The sequence below is a fragment of the Anabrus simplex genome, chromosome 2 (assembly GCF_040414725.1).
Source record: "Anabrus simplex isolate iqAnaSimp1 chromosome 2, ASM4041472v1, whole genome shotgun sequence".
NCBI classification, from domain to species: Eukaryota; Metazoa; Arthropoda; class Insecta; order Orthoptera; family Tettigoniidae; genus Anabrus; species Anabrus simplex.
This window is the reverse complement of record NC_090266.1, coordinates 955073757-955086958: the sequence shown is the minus strand read 5'-3', so window position 1 is coordinate 955086958 and position 13202 is coordinate 955073757. Positions and strand designations below refer to the sequence as shown.

Sequence of the window (13202 nt, the reverse complement as noted above, 5' to 3'; positions counted from 1 at the left end):
TAATAAAAACCGTAGCCATCATACACGAAGCCTAACATTTAAAATCTCATTTTTGTGAATGTCCATTTGTAAAACTTCCCTACTGTACCTGTTTGTCGGAGCACGAGCTGTCGTGCACATTGCAGCCGAGATCAAGGATGCATACGAACCAAAATTTCTCGAGGTTATGATTATTTTCCCATTTGTGAGATGTGATCTACTGTAGCTTAGGCTGGCGTCATTGTGTTAATACATTTTTTCCTTTACGTCGCACCGACATAGATAGGTCTTATGGCGAAGATGGGATAGGAAAGGCCTAGAAATGGGAAAGAAGCGGTCCTGGCCTTAATTAAAGTACAGCACCAGCATTGGCCTGGTGGGAAAATGGGAAAACATGGAAAACCATCTTCAGGGCTGCAGACAGTGGGATTCGAGCCCACTACCACCTGGATGCAAGCTCACGGCTGCACACCCCTTAACGCACGGCCAACTCGCTCGGTATACATTCAGTTTTGGTCACTACCCCAGTCATAGCGGACTGTATAGAAAGAATTTGTATTTCACTTCAGTTATACAAAGCAGAGAGCGTTATGATATAAACTCAAATTGAAGGTTTTACGCAAAGCAAAACATATTAATATTGTACAGGCTGTGGAAAAGTTAAGTGTTTCCTAATGCAGCGTAGGATATTAGCGGAAAGGCAAAGAAAAGTTTAAGACAACAGCTATAGAGGAATTATTACATGTAACAATTTTTATGAAAATGAATTGAACTTTTTATTCCATTCATCCTGGGTAGAGCACATGTTAAATAACACAACAGGAGGGGAGTTGGCCGTGCTGTTAGAGTCGCGCAGCTGTGAGCTTGCATCCAGGAGATAGTGGGTTCAAATCCCACTGTCGGCAGCCATGAAGATGGTTTTCCATGGTTTCCCCATTTTCACACCAGGCAAATGCTGGGGCTGTGGCCGTTTCCTTCCCACTCCTTGGCCTTCCCTATCCCATCGTCGCCGTAAGACCTATCTGTGTCAGTGCGACATAAAGCACACAGCAAAAAAAAAAAAAAAAAAAACATACATACATAATCATCATAGACTGTTATGCCTTTCAGCGTTCAGTCTGCAAGCCTCTGTGAATTTACTACACGTTGCCACAATCCTCGATTTGCAACTAGTGTTGTGGCCACATTTAGTTCTATACCTCTTATCTTTAAACCGTTAGAAACCGAGTCTAACCATCGTCGTCTTGGTCTACCTCTATTTCTCTTACCTTCCATAGCAGAGTCCATTATTCTCCTAGGTAACCTATCCTCCTCCATTCGTCTCACATGACCCCACCACCGAAGCCGGTTTATGTGTACAGCTTCATCCATCGAGTTCATCCCTAAATTAGCCCTTACCTCCTCATTCCAAGTACCCTCTTGCCATTGTTCCTACCTGTTTGTACTAGCAATCATTCTTGCTACTTTCATGTCTGTTACTTCTAACTTACGAATAAGATATTCTGAGTCCACCCAGCTTTCGCTCCTGTAAAGCAAAGTTGGTCTGAAAACAGACCGATGCAAATATAGTTTCGTCTGGGAGCTGACTTCCTTCTTACAGAATACTGTTGATCGCAGCTGCGAGCTCACTGCATTAGCTTTACGACACCTTGATTCAATCTCACTTACTATATTACCATCCTGGGAGAACACACAACCTAAATACTTGAAATTATCGACCTGTTCTAGCTTTGTATCACCAATCTGACATTCAATTCTGTTGAATTTCTTACCTACTGACATCAATTTAGTCTTCGAGAGGCTAATTTTCATACCATACTCATTGCACCTATTTTCATGTTCCACGATGTTAGACTGTAAGCTTTCGGCAAAATCTGCCATTAAGACCAAGTCGTCAGCATAGGCCAGACTGCTTACTACATTTCCACCTAACTGAATTCCTCCCTGCCATTTTATACCTTTCAGCAGATGATCCGTGTAAACTACAAACAGCAAAGGTGAAAGATTACAGCCTTGTCTAACCCCTGTAAGTACCCTGAACCAAGAACTCATTCTACCATCAATTCTCACTGAAGCCCAATTGTCAACATAAATGCCTTTGATTGCTTTTAATAATCTGCCTTTAATTCCATAGTCCCCCAGTATGGCGAACATCTTTTCCCTCGGTACCCTGTCCTATGCTTTCTCTAGATCTACGAAACATAAACACAACTGCCTATTCTTCTCGTAGCATTTTTCAATTACCTGGCGCATAGTAAAAAACTGATCCTGACAGCCTCTCTGTGATCTGAAACCACACTGGTTTCCATCCAGCTTCCTCTCAACGACTGATCGCACCCTCCCTTACAAGATGCCAGTGAATACTTTGCCTGGTATACTAATCAGTGAGATACCTCGATAGTTGTTGCAATCCTTCCTGTTCCCTTGCTTATAGATAGGTGCAATTACTGCTTTTGCCCAATCTAAAGGTACCTTACCAACACTCCATGCTAATTTTACTACTCTATGAAGCCATTTCATCCCTGCCTTCCCACTATACTTCACCATTTCAGGTATAATTTCATCTATTCCTGCTGCCTTATGACAATGGAGTTTATTTACCATCCTTTCCACTTCCTCAAGCATTATTTCACCAACATCATTTTCCTCCTCCTCATGACCTTGGCTATTTGCAACACCACCAGGATGATTTCCTTTTACATTGAGATGATGTTCAAAATATTCCCTCCACCTCTCCGGTGATTCCCTGGGATCTATTATGAGTTCACCTGAATTACTCAAAACACTGTTCATTTCCTTTTTCCCTCCCTTCCTAAGATTCTTTATTACTGTCCAAAATGGTTTCCCTGCTGCCTGACCTAGCCTTTCCAGGTTGTTACCAAAATCTTCCCATGACTTCTTTTTGGATTCAACAACTATTTGTTTCGCTCTGTTTCTTTCATCTACATACAACTCACTGTCTGCCTCGGCCCTTGTTTGGAGCCATTTCTGATAAGCCTTCTTTTTACGTTTACAAGCTGCACTCACTTCATCATTCCACCAAGATGTTCGCCTTTTCCCATCTTTACACACAGTTGTTCCTAGGCATTACCTTGCTGTTTCTACTACAGCATCCCTGTATGCCACCCATTCACTTTCTATATCCTGAACCTGCTTACTGTCTACTGTTCTAAACTTCTCACTAATCATATCCATGTACTTCCGTCTTATTTCCTCGTCCTGGAGATTTTCTACCCTTATTTGTTTGCAGACAGATTTCACTTTCTCTACCTTAGGCCTAGAGATACTTAGTTCACTACAGATCAGACAGTGGTCTGTGTCATCGAAAAATCCCTGGAAAACTCGAACATTCCTAACAGATTTCCTGAATTCGAAGTCTGTTAAGATATAGTCTATCATGGATCTGGTACCCCTAGCCTCCCATGTGTAGCGGTGAATAGCCTTATGCTTGAAGAATGTATTCATAACAGCTAAACCCATACTAGCAGAGAAGTCCAGCAAACGCTTCCCATTCCCATTAGCTTCCATATCTTCCCCTCATTTACCAATCACCCTTTCGTGTCCTTCAGTTCTATTCCCAACTCTCGCATTGAAATCGCCCATTAGCACTATTCTATCCTTGCTGTTGACCCTGACCACGATGTCACTCAATGCTTCATAAAACTTGTCAACTTCATCCTCATCTGCACCCTCACATGGTGAATACACGGATACAATTCTAGTCCTAATTCCTCCAACTGACAAATCTACCCACATCATTCGCTCATTTACGTGCCTAACAGAAACGATGTTCCGTGCAATGGTATTCCTGATAAAGAGCCCTACCCCAGACTCTGCCCTTCCCTTTCTAACACCCGTCAAGTACACTTTATAATCTCCTATCTCTTCCTCGTTATCTCCCCTTACCCGAATATCACTTACTCCTAGCACATCCAGATTCATCCTCTTTGCTGACTCAGCCAGTTCTACTTTCTTTCTTCCATAAGCCCCATTAATATTGATAGATCCCCATCAAATTCCATTTCGTTCGCCAAGTGCAAAAAAAAAAAAAAAATAAAAAATAAATAAAAAAAAAAAAAAAAAAATAATAATAATAATAATAATACACAGTTATCTACGTGTTAAATGATGCAGGTTTCAGAACGTGCTGGCAACACAATGTATTTTTAACGTAGTTGCCCTGGTTTCTTGTGGGGCCTCCAGATATACTGTTGTGTATTTTGAAAGAAATTATATGTTTTGAATAGATTGACAGAATTAACTCAATGGAATATACTCATGGCTCCCAGCTCTCCGACTGCTTTAGAATTTTCTATAGTGTGAAAACCTACGGAAATACAAAAAAAATCTGAATTAAGATTTATGATTCATTAGTTTTATAAATTTAAGTTTGAACAACTGTGACAAATAAATGAAGTTTGCGTGAGAACCTACGAATAGCTGTGACTCACTTCAATCAAATAATTTGGGTATGGGAAGGTCTAGAAGAGTTCGCCAATGGATGAAGTATACCAGCAAAGGCAATTCTTTTGCTGCAAGGTTTTAGATGTCACAAAGAGAAAGACAGAAAAAGTGGTGGATACATCGCTTGTACACTACATTACTTAACATACGTGTAGCCGCTAAAAGTTGTGCCACCGAGCTCGATAACTGCAGTCGCTTAAGTGCGGGCAGAATCCAGTATTCGGGAGATAGTAGGTTCGAACCCCACTGTCGGCAGCCCTGAAAATGGTTTTCTGTGGTTTCCCATTTTCACACCAGGCAAATGCTGGGGCTGTACCTTAATTAAGGCCACAGCCGCTTCCTTCCCTGTCCCATCGTCGCCATAAGACCTATCTGTGTCGGTGCGACGTAAAGCAAGTAGCAAAAAAAAAAAGTTGTGCCCACCGGGCAAGTTGGCCATGCAGTTAGAGTCGTGCAGCTGTGAGCTTGCATCCGGGAGATAGTGGGTTTGAATCCCACTGTCGGCAGCCCTGAAGATGGTTTTCCGTGGTTTCCCATTATCACACCACGCGAATGCTGGGGCTGTACCTTAATTAAGACCACGGCCGCTTCCTTCCCACTCATAGGCCTTCCCCATCCTATCGTCGCCATAAGACCTATCTGTGTTGGTGCTACGTAAAGCAAAAAATTTGTGTCCTTTACCATAAGATTGCAGTCCACAATCCACTCTTCTGAGTTTTGATCTTGAAAATGTCTCAGTACAGTGCATGATAAGTACCACAGTTTCAAGCTACGTCATATTTCACACCTCTCTGTGCATATTTCTTATGTAATGCAATGAATAAATGTTACAGTTAAAAATGACCGTCTAGTTGTAGCCAAAGAAAAACAAACCCCATGATGCTACAGCCTCAAAGGGCCTTGGCCTACCAAGTGAATGCTGGGCATCGCACCAGCCACCAAATCCATGTAAAAATCCCTGAACTGGCCGAGAATCAAACCCGGGGCAAGCACACTACCCCTAGACTGTGGGGCCAGCTTTAACCTTACAATGCCAGCATATAAAGCGAAGCATTCAGAGGATTAAAGACAGGAAGATTTAACAAAATTGATAGATTTGTTACTGGATTTACCAAGGAGAAATGAAACCGGGGTTATGCAATAAGTAGCAAAATTATTAGAAGGAAGGCACTGGAGATGGCACAGGAGTTAAGATCATGGAATGTAAGGCAAACCTGGGATGGTGTAAACAAATGGCGTGGCTTATGGGACTATATTAACAATGCCTCACAACCATTGCGCAATGCCTATGAGCAGATTGCACCAGTAAATTTGGTTGCCCATCTGCATTACATAATAAAAATAAAACATTTTATAGATTTATTTATTCCCCCCCCCCCATAGCACTACAGCCCATCAAGCGCCTTGGCCTATCAAGCGACCGCTGCTCAGCTCGAAGGCCTGCAGATTACGAGGTGTCGTGTGGTCAGCACAACGAATCCTCTCGGCCGTCATTCTTGGCTTTCTAGACCGGAGCCGCTATCCCATCGTCAGAAAGCTCCTCAATTCTAATAACGTAGGCTGAGTGGGCATCGAACCAGCCCTCAGGTCCAGGTAAAGATCCCTGACCTGGCCGGGAATCAAATCCGGGGCCTCTGGGTAAGAGGCAGATTAAATTATCTTAGTTATAGGACAGCTTGAATATGTCGTCATCACATTAGTTATTTAATGAAAATGAAAATCCACTGCCTGTTTCCAGTCATCCGACCGGGTCAGGAATGGAATGAATGAAGCCTCATCTAGCGGCAAGGATAGGAATTATGCCAGCTGCCGAAGCCTGTCGTACCCCTTTATTTATTTAATATCTCTTGTAAATACCCTCCAAAAATTGCATGAAATGAATTTCATTTTAAGCCCGTATTGTCAACAGTATTATCTTTAAGATTCCTAATAAAAAATTCCAACTTTACAATACTAGTGGTTGTTTATTCTTCAAGACAACATAAATATGCTAATTCAGGACATGCATTATCCGCATTATGGATATCATTAGCTGATAGGCAAGAGACAAGTTAAAATACAACAAGGATATTACTAACATATTTAAAAGAATAAAAACATGATTCAGCTGGTGAATACGTAAAGCAAAATGCAACATTTTTTCAAGAGAAGTCAAGTGATGTTTAAAACTGTAAAACAGTGATAATATGCACCACTTTTTTGAGCTAGAGTTTTTGGCTTGAGTATTGCTAGCACACAAAGAGTTTTGTTGTGTCCCCTTCAAATTTGGCTATCAGATTATTTACGACAGGTTGACATTAAAAGTTTTATTGTTCGCTGGGAGTTGTATTCATCATTTGGAAAGCTGTGTGTGCGCACCAAACTGTTTTTTCTGTCATTCAGAGGGACAATGTATTGATTCGTGTTCGATTGAGTGCAGGGTAAATCACGTGACAAGCCATTGTCCCCAGGCGAGGCACGTGCATGTCGAGCTGCGCTGCAAGCAGGCATGCTTCTAGAAACAGTCACGACCAATTACAAGAGACCCCGTGAACCAATGATCGTCTCTAAAAAAAGCACACCCCCGAGCGAAAACTATAAAAAGTCATGTTCACAGTAAATCAATCTCTACTCTGATCAACTCTACTCTACTCAACTCTGATCTACGCTGTGAATCTATCCATCGGAACCACGTGGGAAAAATTCAGCCCGTGCAGGCAGACATCCGCTCTGCTAATTTAGAGCAGTTTTACTATGAACTGAACTTCAACATTAGTGATCCAAGTTAAGTTTATTTCTTCACGAGAACATTAAATTTTCCAGCGTGTGTGTGCACATTCTAATATCTGTTGCATTAGTTACAGCTTACATTACTGGCACATGGCAAAACTCATCCCATTCAATCGCCGTGTACTTCAAGATGGATTCTTTCTCTACAATGTACAACATAATTTCATCGTGGGACCTCTACTACCGTGTCTCCATGACCTGCTAAGCATGTAAGGCATTTCTGGCTGGAGCAGGTGACTGACGGGAAAATACCGGAATGACAAACCTCTACCTGGAATCGAACTTCAGCTAAACTTGAGTACCATTTTAACTGTTTGATATCTTTCTCATCTTTGTAAAACTAGATGATCTTTCTTCTCTAAATAGTAGCTCTATTAGTTTTGTAGTAGACTGAGTTACTTTCATTTTCATTTCTTGAGGTGTCATGGTAGTTGAGTTACATGTGTGTGACTGATATTTGAAAGCTATTAGATTAGCTGTTGTGGTCTGTCTTTGAATGAGTTCTCATACGTAAGATTTAGTCATATTTAAAAATCACTGACCACACGATAAACTTCATTTGCTTACGTGTGATATTGGGAATATCTTGATTGGAGTTATATGTAAATTTTGTGAGATAGGGTCGAATTTAGTGTCATCTTAAATTCACTTGCATTCTTTAGGATCGAGTCATCTAATTTCACGACATTTCAGGAGGACTGATAGATCTAATAATCACTTAAAATAATAATAAATTTAAGTAGAAGACCGGGTTAAGAATACAATTAAACGGTCGTGGGCTATAAATTGTCTTTGATTCCTTATATGTGATATATAATGTGCTCAGTTCATGATGCGCCTGGAATATGGGCAGTCCGCGGGATATTAATTGGATAATTTATTACTGAATGATTTGTTGCTTGTGTCTTTGGGAGCACAATGTGATTTATAATAAAGTGGATCACACGTTTAATACATTTCATGAATAGGGATTTATATTAATGTGATTAAGGCTCACGAACGCTACATTTGCAACTTGTAACCCATGTGATGGTGATGATTATGGAGTTCTATTAGAATCTTCAAGTTAAATTCAGAAATTTAGATGGATCTCTGTTGCTGTTTAATGAGTATTTCATTTCAAGTGATACCACTAGTTCGATCACTAGCCACTAATTGGATTGAGAATATTTCCAGACATGAGTCCATCGTCCGGATATTATTGACACGACCATGCCAAAAATAATTCAAAATCAAATCAAAATCTCTTTATTTGCAAATGAGGTGTCTACCTCGGTGGCAAATGGTACACTAAAATACATTATTGTCAAGCACTAAATATTAAATTAACAAGAGAAGAAAATTTTTCCTATAATGCAATATTATACAATTTACGCTAACAATGTTTTCTATTAAACACACAGCTCATCTTTAATAAATTTATATTGTTTACAAAATTCTACTTATAATATCTCCTATACTACTAGCAAATATAGTCAACTGATATACAGTATGTGGAATTACTTCAAATGATACTATACAACTGGTATAAGATTAATATTTACATTGCATTTATTTATTTACTTTTTTTTTTTTTTTACCCGTTCTGGATCCTAAGTAGCATAACAACCTGCTGCGTCTTAACCAGAGCCCCTTTTGCCACCACTTTTCAGAGTTCCTGAAGGGCCTTCACAGCTACCGTAGCGGTCCCAGGGCCCTCGAAGTCCCCACTGTACTTCACCCCTACAGGCAGTCCCCTACTTTGGCTGTCCAAACTCCTTAGACCAGGGGATGGAATTAATTTTATCACACACATTTTTTTATTTACAATAACCTGCACTGGTCGAATGCCCTCTAACACTTCATTTATTTTCTCTGTTGCTGTTTATTCTCTTCTTGAATATCTGTACAGATTTTGGAAAAGGATCCAACACTACCCCTGGTAAACTGTTCCACTCCTTCACACCCTTCCCAATGAATGAAAATTTACCCTAATCGTTTCTGCTAAAATTCCTTCTAATTTTATATTTGTGGTCAGTCCTGCCGATATAATTATTTTCCAACTGAAGCCTCTCACGGATATCTCCCCCATGCTTCTTCTCCTGTATAGGCTCTATATAATCCTGTACGTCTAGTTTTCTCCCTTCTCTTACTTAAAGTTTCCCACCCAAGTTCCTTTAACATTTCTGATACACTACTCTTTCTCCTGAAATCCCCTGTTACAAATCTTGCTGCTTTCCTCTGCACACTATCTATTTCTTTTATTAGGTATTCATGGTGAGGATCCCAAACACTGTTTGCATATTCCAATAATGGACGAACCATACTCAAGTAACTTTTTTCTTTTAATTCTTTGTTGCATCCTTTAAGTAGCCTCAGTATGACATGTAATGATCTGTATGCTTTCCCAACAATGTCATCAATATGATCCTTCCAGTGCAAATTACTTTCAAATCTCACACCTAAGTATTTGCACTTGCCATCTTTTGGGATAACTACCTCATCCAAAGTATATTCAAATTCAGTTTTAAAGCTCCTGTTTGTAAAAGTTGTAACAGTTGATTTGCCTCCATTAACCTTCATATTATTTTCTTCAACCCATTGTTGGATACTTTCAAGGTCCCTTTGCAATTCTGAACAATCCTCAATGTTGTTTATTTCTCTATAAACAATTATGTCATCTGCATACCATCTTATTTTTGATGTTATATTGTTCCCTAAATCATTTGCGTATATTAAGAAAAGTAACGGACCGATTATACTACCCTGTGCAATTCCCTTCCAAACTTTCTCTTCCTGAGATACATTATTTCCTACTTTGACTTTCTGAACCCTTGAATTTAGAAATGCTTTTATCCAACGTGTAACCCTTACGTCCAATCCTATTCCCTCCAATTTCTTTAATAATATTCTATGTTCCACTCTATCAAAGGCTTTGGAAAGATCTATGGCTATGCAATCTAACTGACCTCCTGAATCCAAATGATCTGATATGTCCTGCTGAAATCCCTCCAGTTGTGCCTCACAAGAAAATTTCTTTCTAAATCCATACTGGCTCCTCATGAACCAATTTTTATCATCACATATCCCTCTGATGTACTTCGATATTAAACTCTCCAGAATTTTACAAACTATACTGGTCAGGCTGATTGGTCTGTAGTTCTCTGGTTTCCTTTTATCACCCTTTCCTTTATAAATTGGTATTATTAGAGATTCCTTCCATTTCTTTGGTATTACACTATTATTTATGACATAGTCAAAGAGAAATTTTAAATAAGGCAGGATTCATAATGGCAGGATTCGTTGTAAATATTGTGTATACAAAAATACGTGTTACCTTGTGTGTGTGTGTGTGTGTGTGTGTGTGTGTGTGTGTGTGTGTGTGTGTGCGTGCGTGTGTGTGTGTGTTGTAATTAGGAATATTTTCATGTTTTCGATTATTCAGTGTATTTTAATCTGGTCGTGCATTTACCGCAATGGCACGGATTATTTTCAATGTTGTTTTGCCACCATGATGACTTGTTTAGCATACTTTAAGGAACAATTTGCTGAGAATAATATCGAGTAAGACCAGGCTGATTTAATTTGCAGTTACCAAAGATTTAGACGAAAGATTGTCGAGTTCATTTCCAGCAACTAACGTACTCACTCACACTAACTCACACATGGATATGAGAAAATTTTCAATGCATTTATATTAAAATTTCCAAAATATTTTCAAACTGACTTGAAACTTTAAATGCCACGCAAGTATAAATTTGATGTCCACAAACGGCATAATTACCTTGAATTGAGGATATAACGAGTAATGATGATAATTAATTGGTTAATTAATTAATTAATTGGAAAAATGTGTGTCATAATTACAGTGAGAACCATTCAGTGAGATACACTAATTTGTAAACACGATCGTGTGATGATAAAAGTAAATGCAACACAGATAAGGTTGGAGATTAATAAAAATAATTAATTATAATCTTTGAGTCAACTTAGATTTTCCATCACAATTTCTACTGGTGTTATTAATGGACGTTACATACCTTAGTTAATGAAATTCATCAGTATTTAACATTGACTACGTGTTGAGATTGCAATAAATTAATGGAACATTAAGTTAATTTTATTATGGAATAATAAGCAAGATAGCTGCCTACTAATTTTGTGTAAATCCTCATTGAAGTCTCAGGATACTTTCATTTAGAGAAATATTTTAATTTTTGAAGGCAGTGAAGGCCTAATCTTTTGTTAATTTTTATTCCAGAATATTACCATAAAGCTGGAGGACGAGGATTATGTTTGATTGGTTGTTAATTGCTACAGGAAGACCAGACATTATGAAATATCATTGTATTTATTCCCAGCAAGGATATTTTGTGTTCATTGATGCTTATGTTAATAAATGTAAGTGTGTTGTTTAAATTTTTTTTTTGCTTGGTCGTCACCCCTTTTTCCCTTAAATGCCTCTAAAAACGGAAAGCCAGGAACGAACTGTCCACCCCGGGATGTCTCGCTCACTGGCTGGGCTTAGCTCGGCAATAATGGGGGCAGTTGAACATATGGCTGTTGGACAGACTCTTGATATGTTTAACTCAAAGACTGGTACAATCACTAGGTGATTTGTAGGAGGAACTTCTGTTTAAAAAGCGCACAGACCGGAAGTCAAGTTGTGCCAATAGAAGAAAGGTAGGCGTCTTCGCCAGTCCCATGAAGTTAAAATCCGCCCATATGCTAAGGCCAACATATCAAGGCCATGTGCTGAGAATTCAGGGATTGGTAATTAATATCATTGGTTGCCTGTTGTGATGTACGGGGAATTAAAAGGTCTACGTTTTGACATGCTCGTACTTTTCACAAATCTGTAACAGATTTCACATAAAACATCAGCAGCTGTGGTACTGAAGTTAAAAAAGAGAGAGAGAAATAATTACATCATTTCTCACAATTTCTTGAACAATATAATATAATATCATGACTTAACTTACAGTAAAAGGTGGAATGTTGATGGATGGCTGATTGTGCGGTCGTTTACGATCCCACCTTCCAAATAAAGCTGACTGTGGTGGATGATGACTAGGAGACCGACTTGAAATAGGAGACTGGTTAGGAGGAAGGAACACTGAAAATATGAAAATACTTAGAAATGAGATCAAGGATTACAAACAAAGGACCACACATATACTACATAAAAATTGGTACCAAGCATATATTGGCAAAGCCGTAAAATAATAAGGACAAACAAGAACTCCAAACTCTATACATACACACACATAAGACTGCCAAAAGCTGTTCTCTAAGAGTACCAAATGTATCAAATGTTATACAGTCGAACCTGCCCTAAAGGACAGCTTCATTCAGTGGACAACTCCCTATATGAACACTTTTCCATGGAACCTACTTTATTTTACATAAAACACATTTCGAAATTTTAAATTTTATAGCTCAGAAACTAAAAGTGATAACTGAATTCTTTTCTGAATGCCATCATACATTTTTTATGATTTACAAAATAAAGTTCAGATTTTAAAAAGTGTACAGCAGTTTATAGAATTTAATATAATCAGATATTGGTTTTAAAAATTTGTATAATGGCTCAAGGTCAATCTTAACACATTAAAAAGCAATTTCAGAAACAAGCCATAAAAAACAGGAATGTTTTTTATTAAATACCATGTTTACTGCCATTCAGTCGTAAATATTGGTGGCTGAAGCAAAAAAAACATTTACGAGGGTAATCCCAAAAATAAGGTCTCCTATTTTTTTATAAATACAGAACTCTATTTGTGTGGCTGTTGGTCACAATATTGTGAAGAGTGTTTCCTGCGCTCGCACACACCGCGCTGAGGCACTCAGTCTTGGCTTGGCAACCGTTGAGAATTGAGCTCCCGTTGGATGTTACCGCCAAGTGCGAAGTGCGTGCAGTTATTCGGTTTTTTAATGCAAAAGGTACTGAAAAGATTGAAATCCATCGCCAATTGACGGATGTGTATGGTGACTCGTGCATGGATATAAAA

The 13202-nt window shown here is 38.9% G+C and overlaps 1 protein-coding gene across 1 annotated transcript in view; it reads right to left on the bottom strand.

The window, feature by feature from the left end:
* Window positions 1-13202, bottom strand: part of ksr (kinase suppressor of ras) — a 509869-nt gene that overhangs the window by 225192 nt on the left and 271475 nt on the right. Inside the window, exon 9 of the mRNA XM_067141756.2 lies at window positions 12174-12307. Within this exon, the coding sequence (XP_066997857.1) occupies window positions 12174-12307 (134 nt within the window). The remainder of the gene's footprint in view (window positions 1-12173; window positions 12308-13202) is intronic.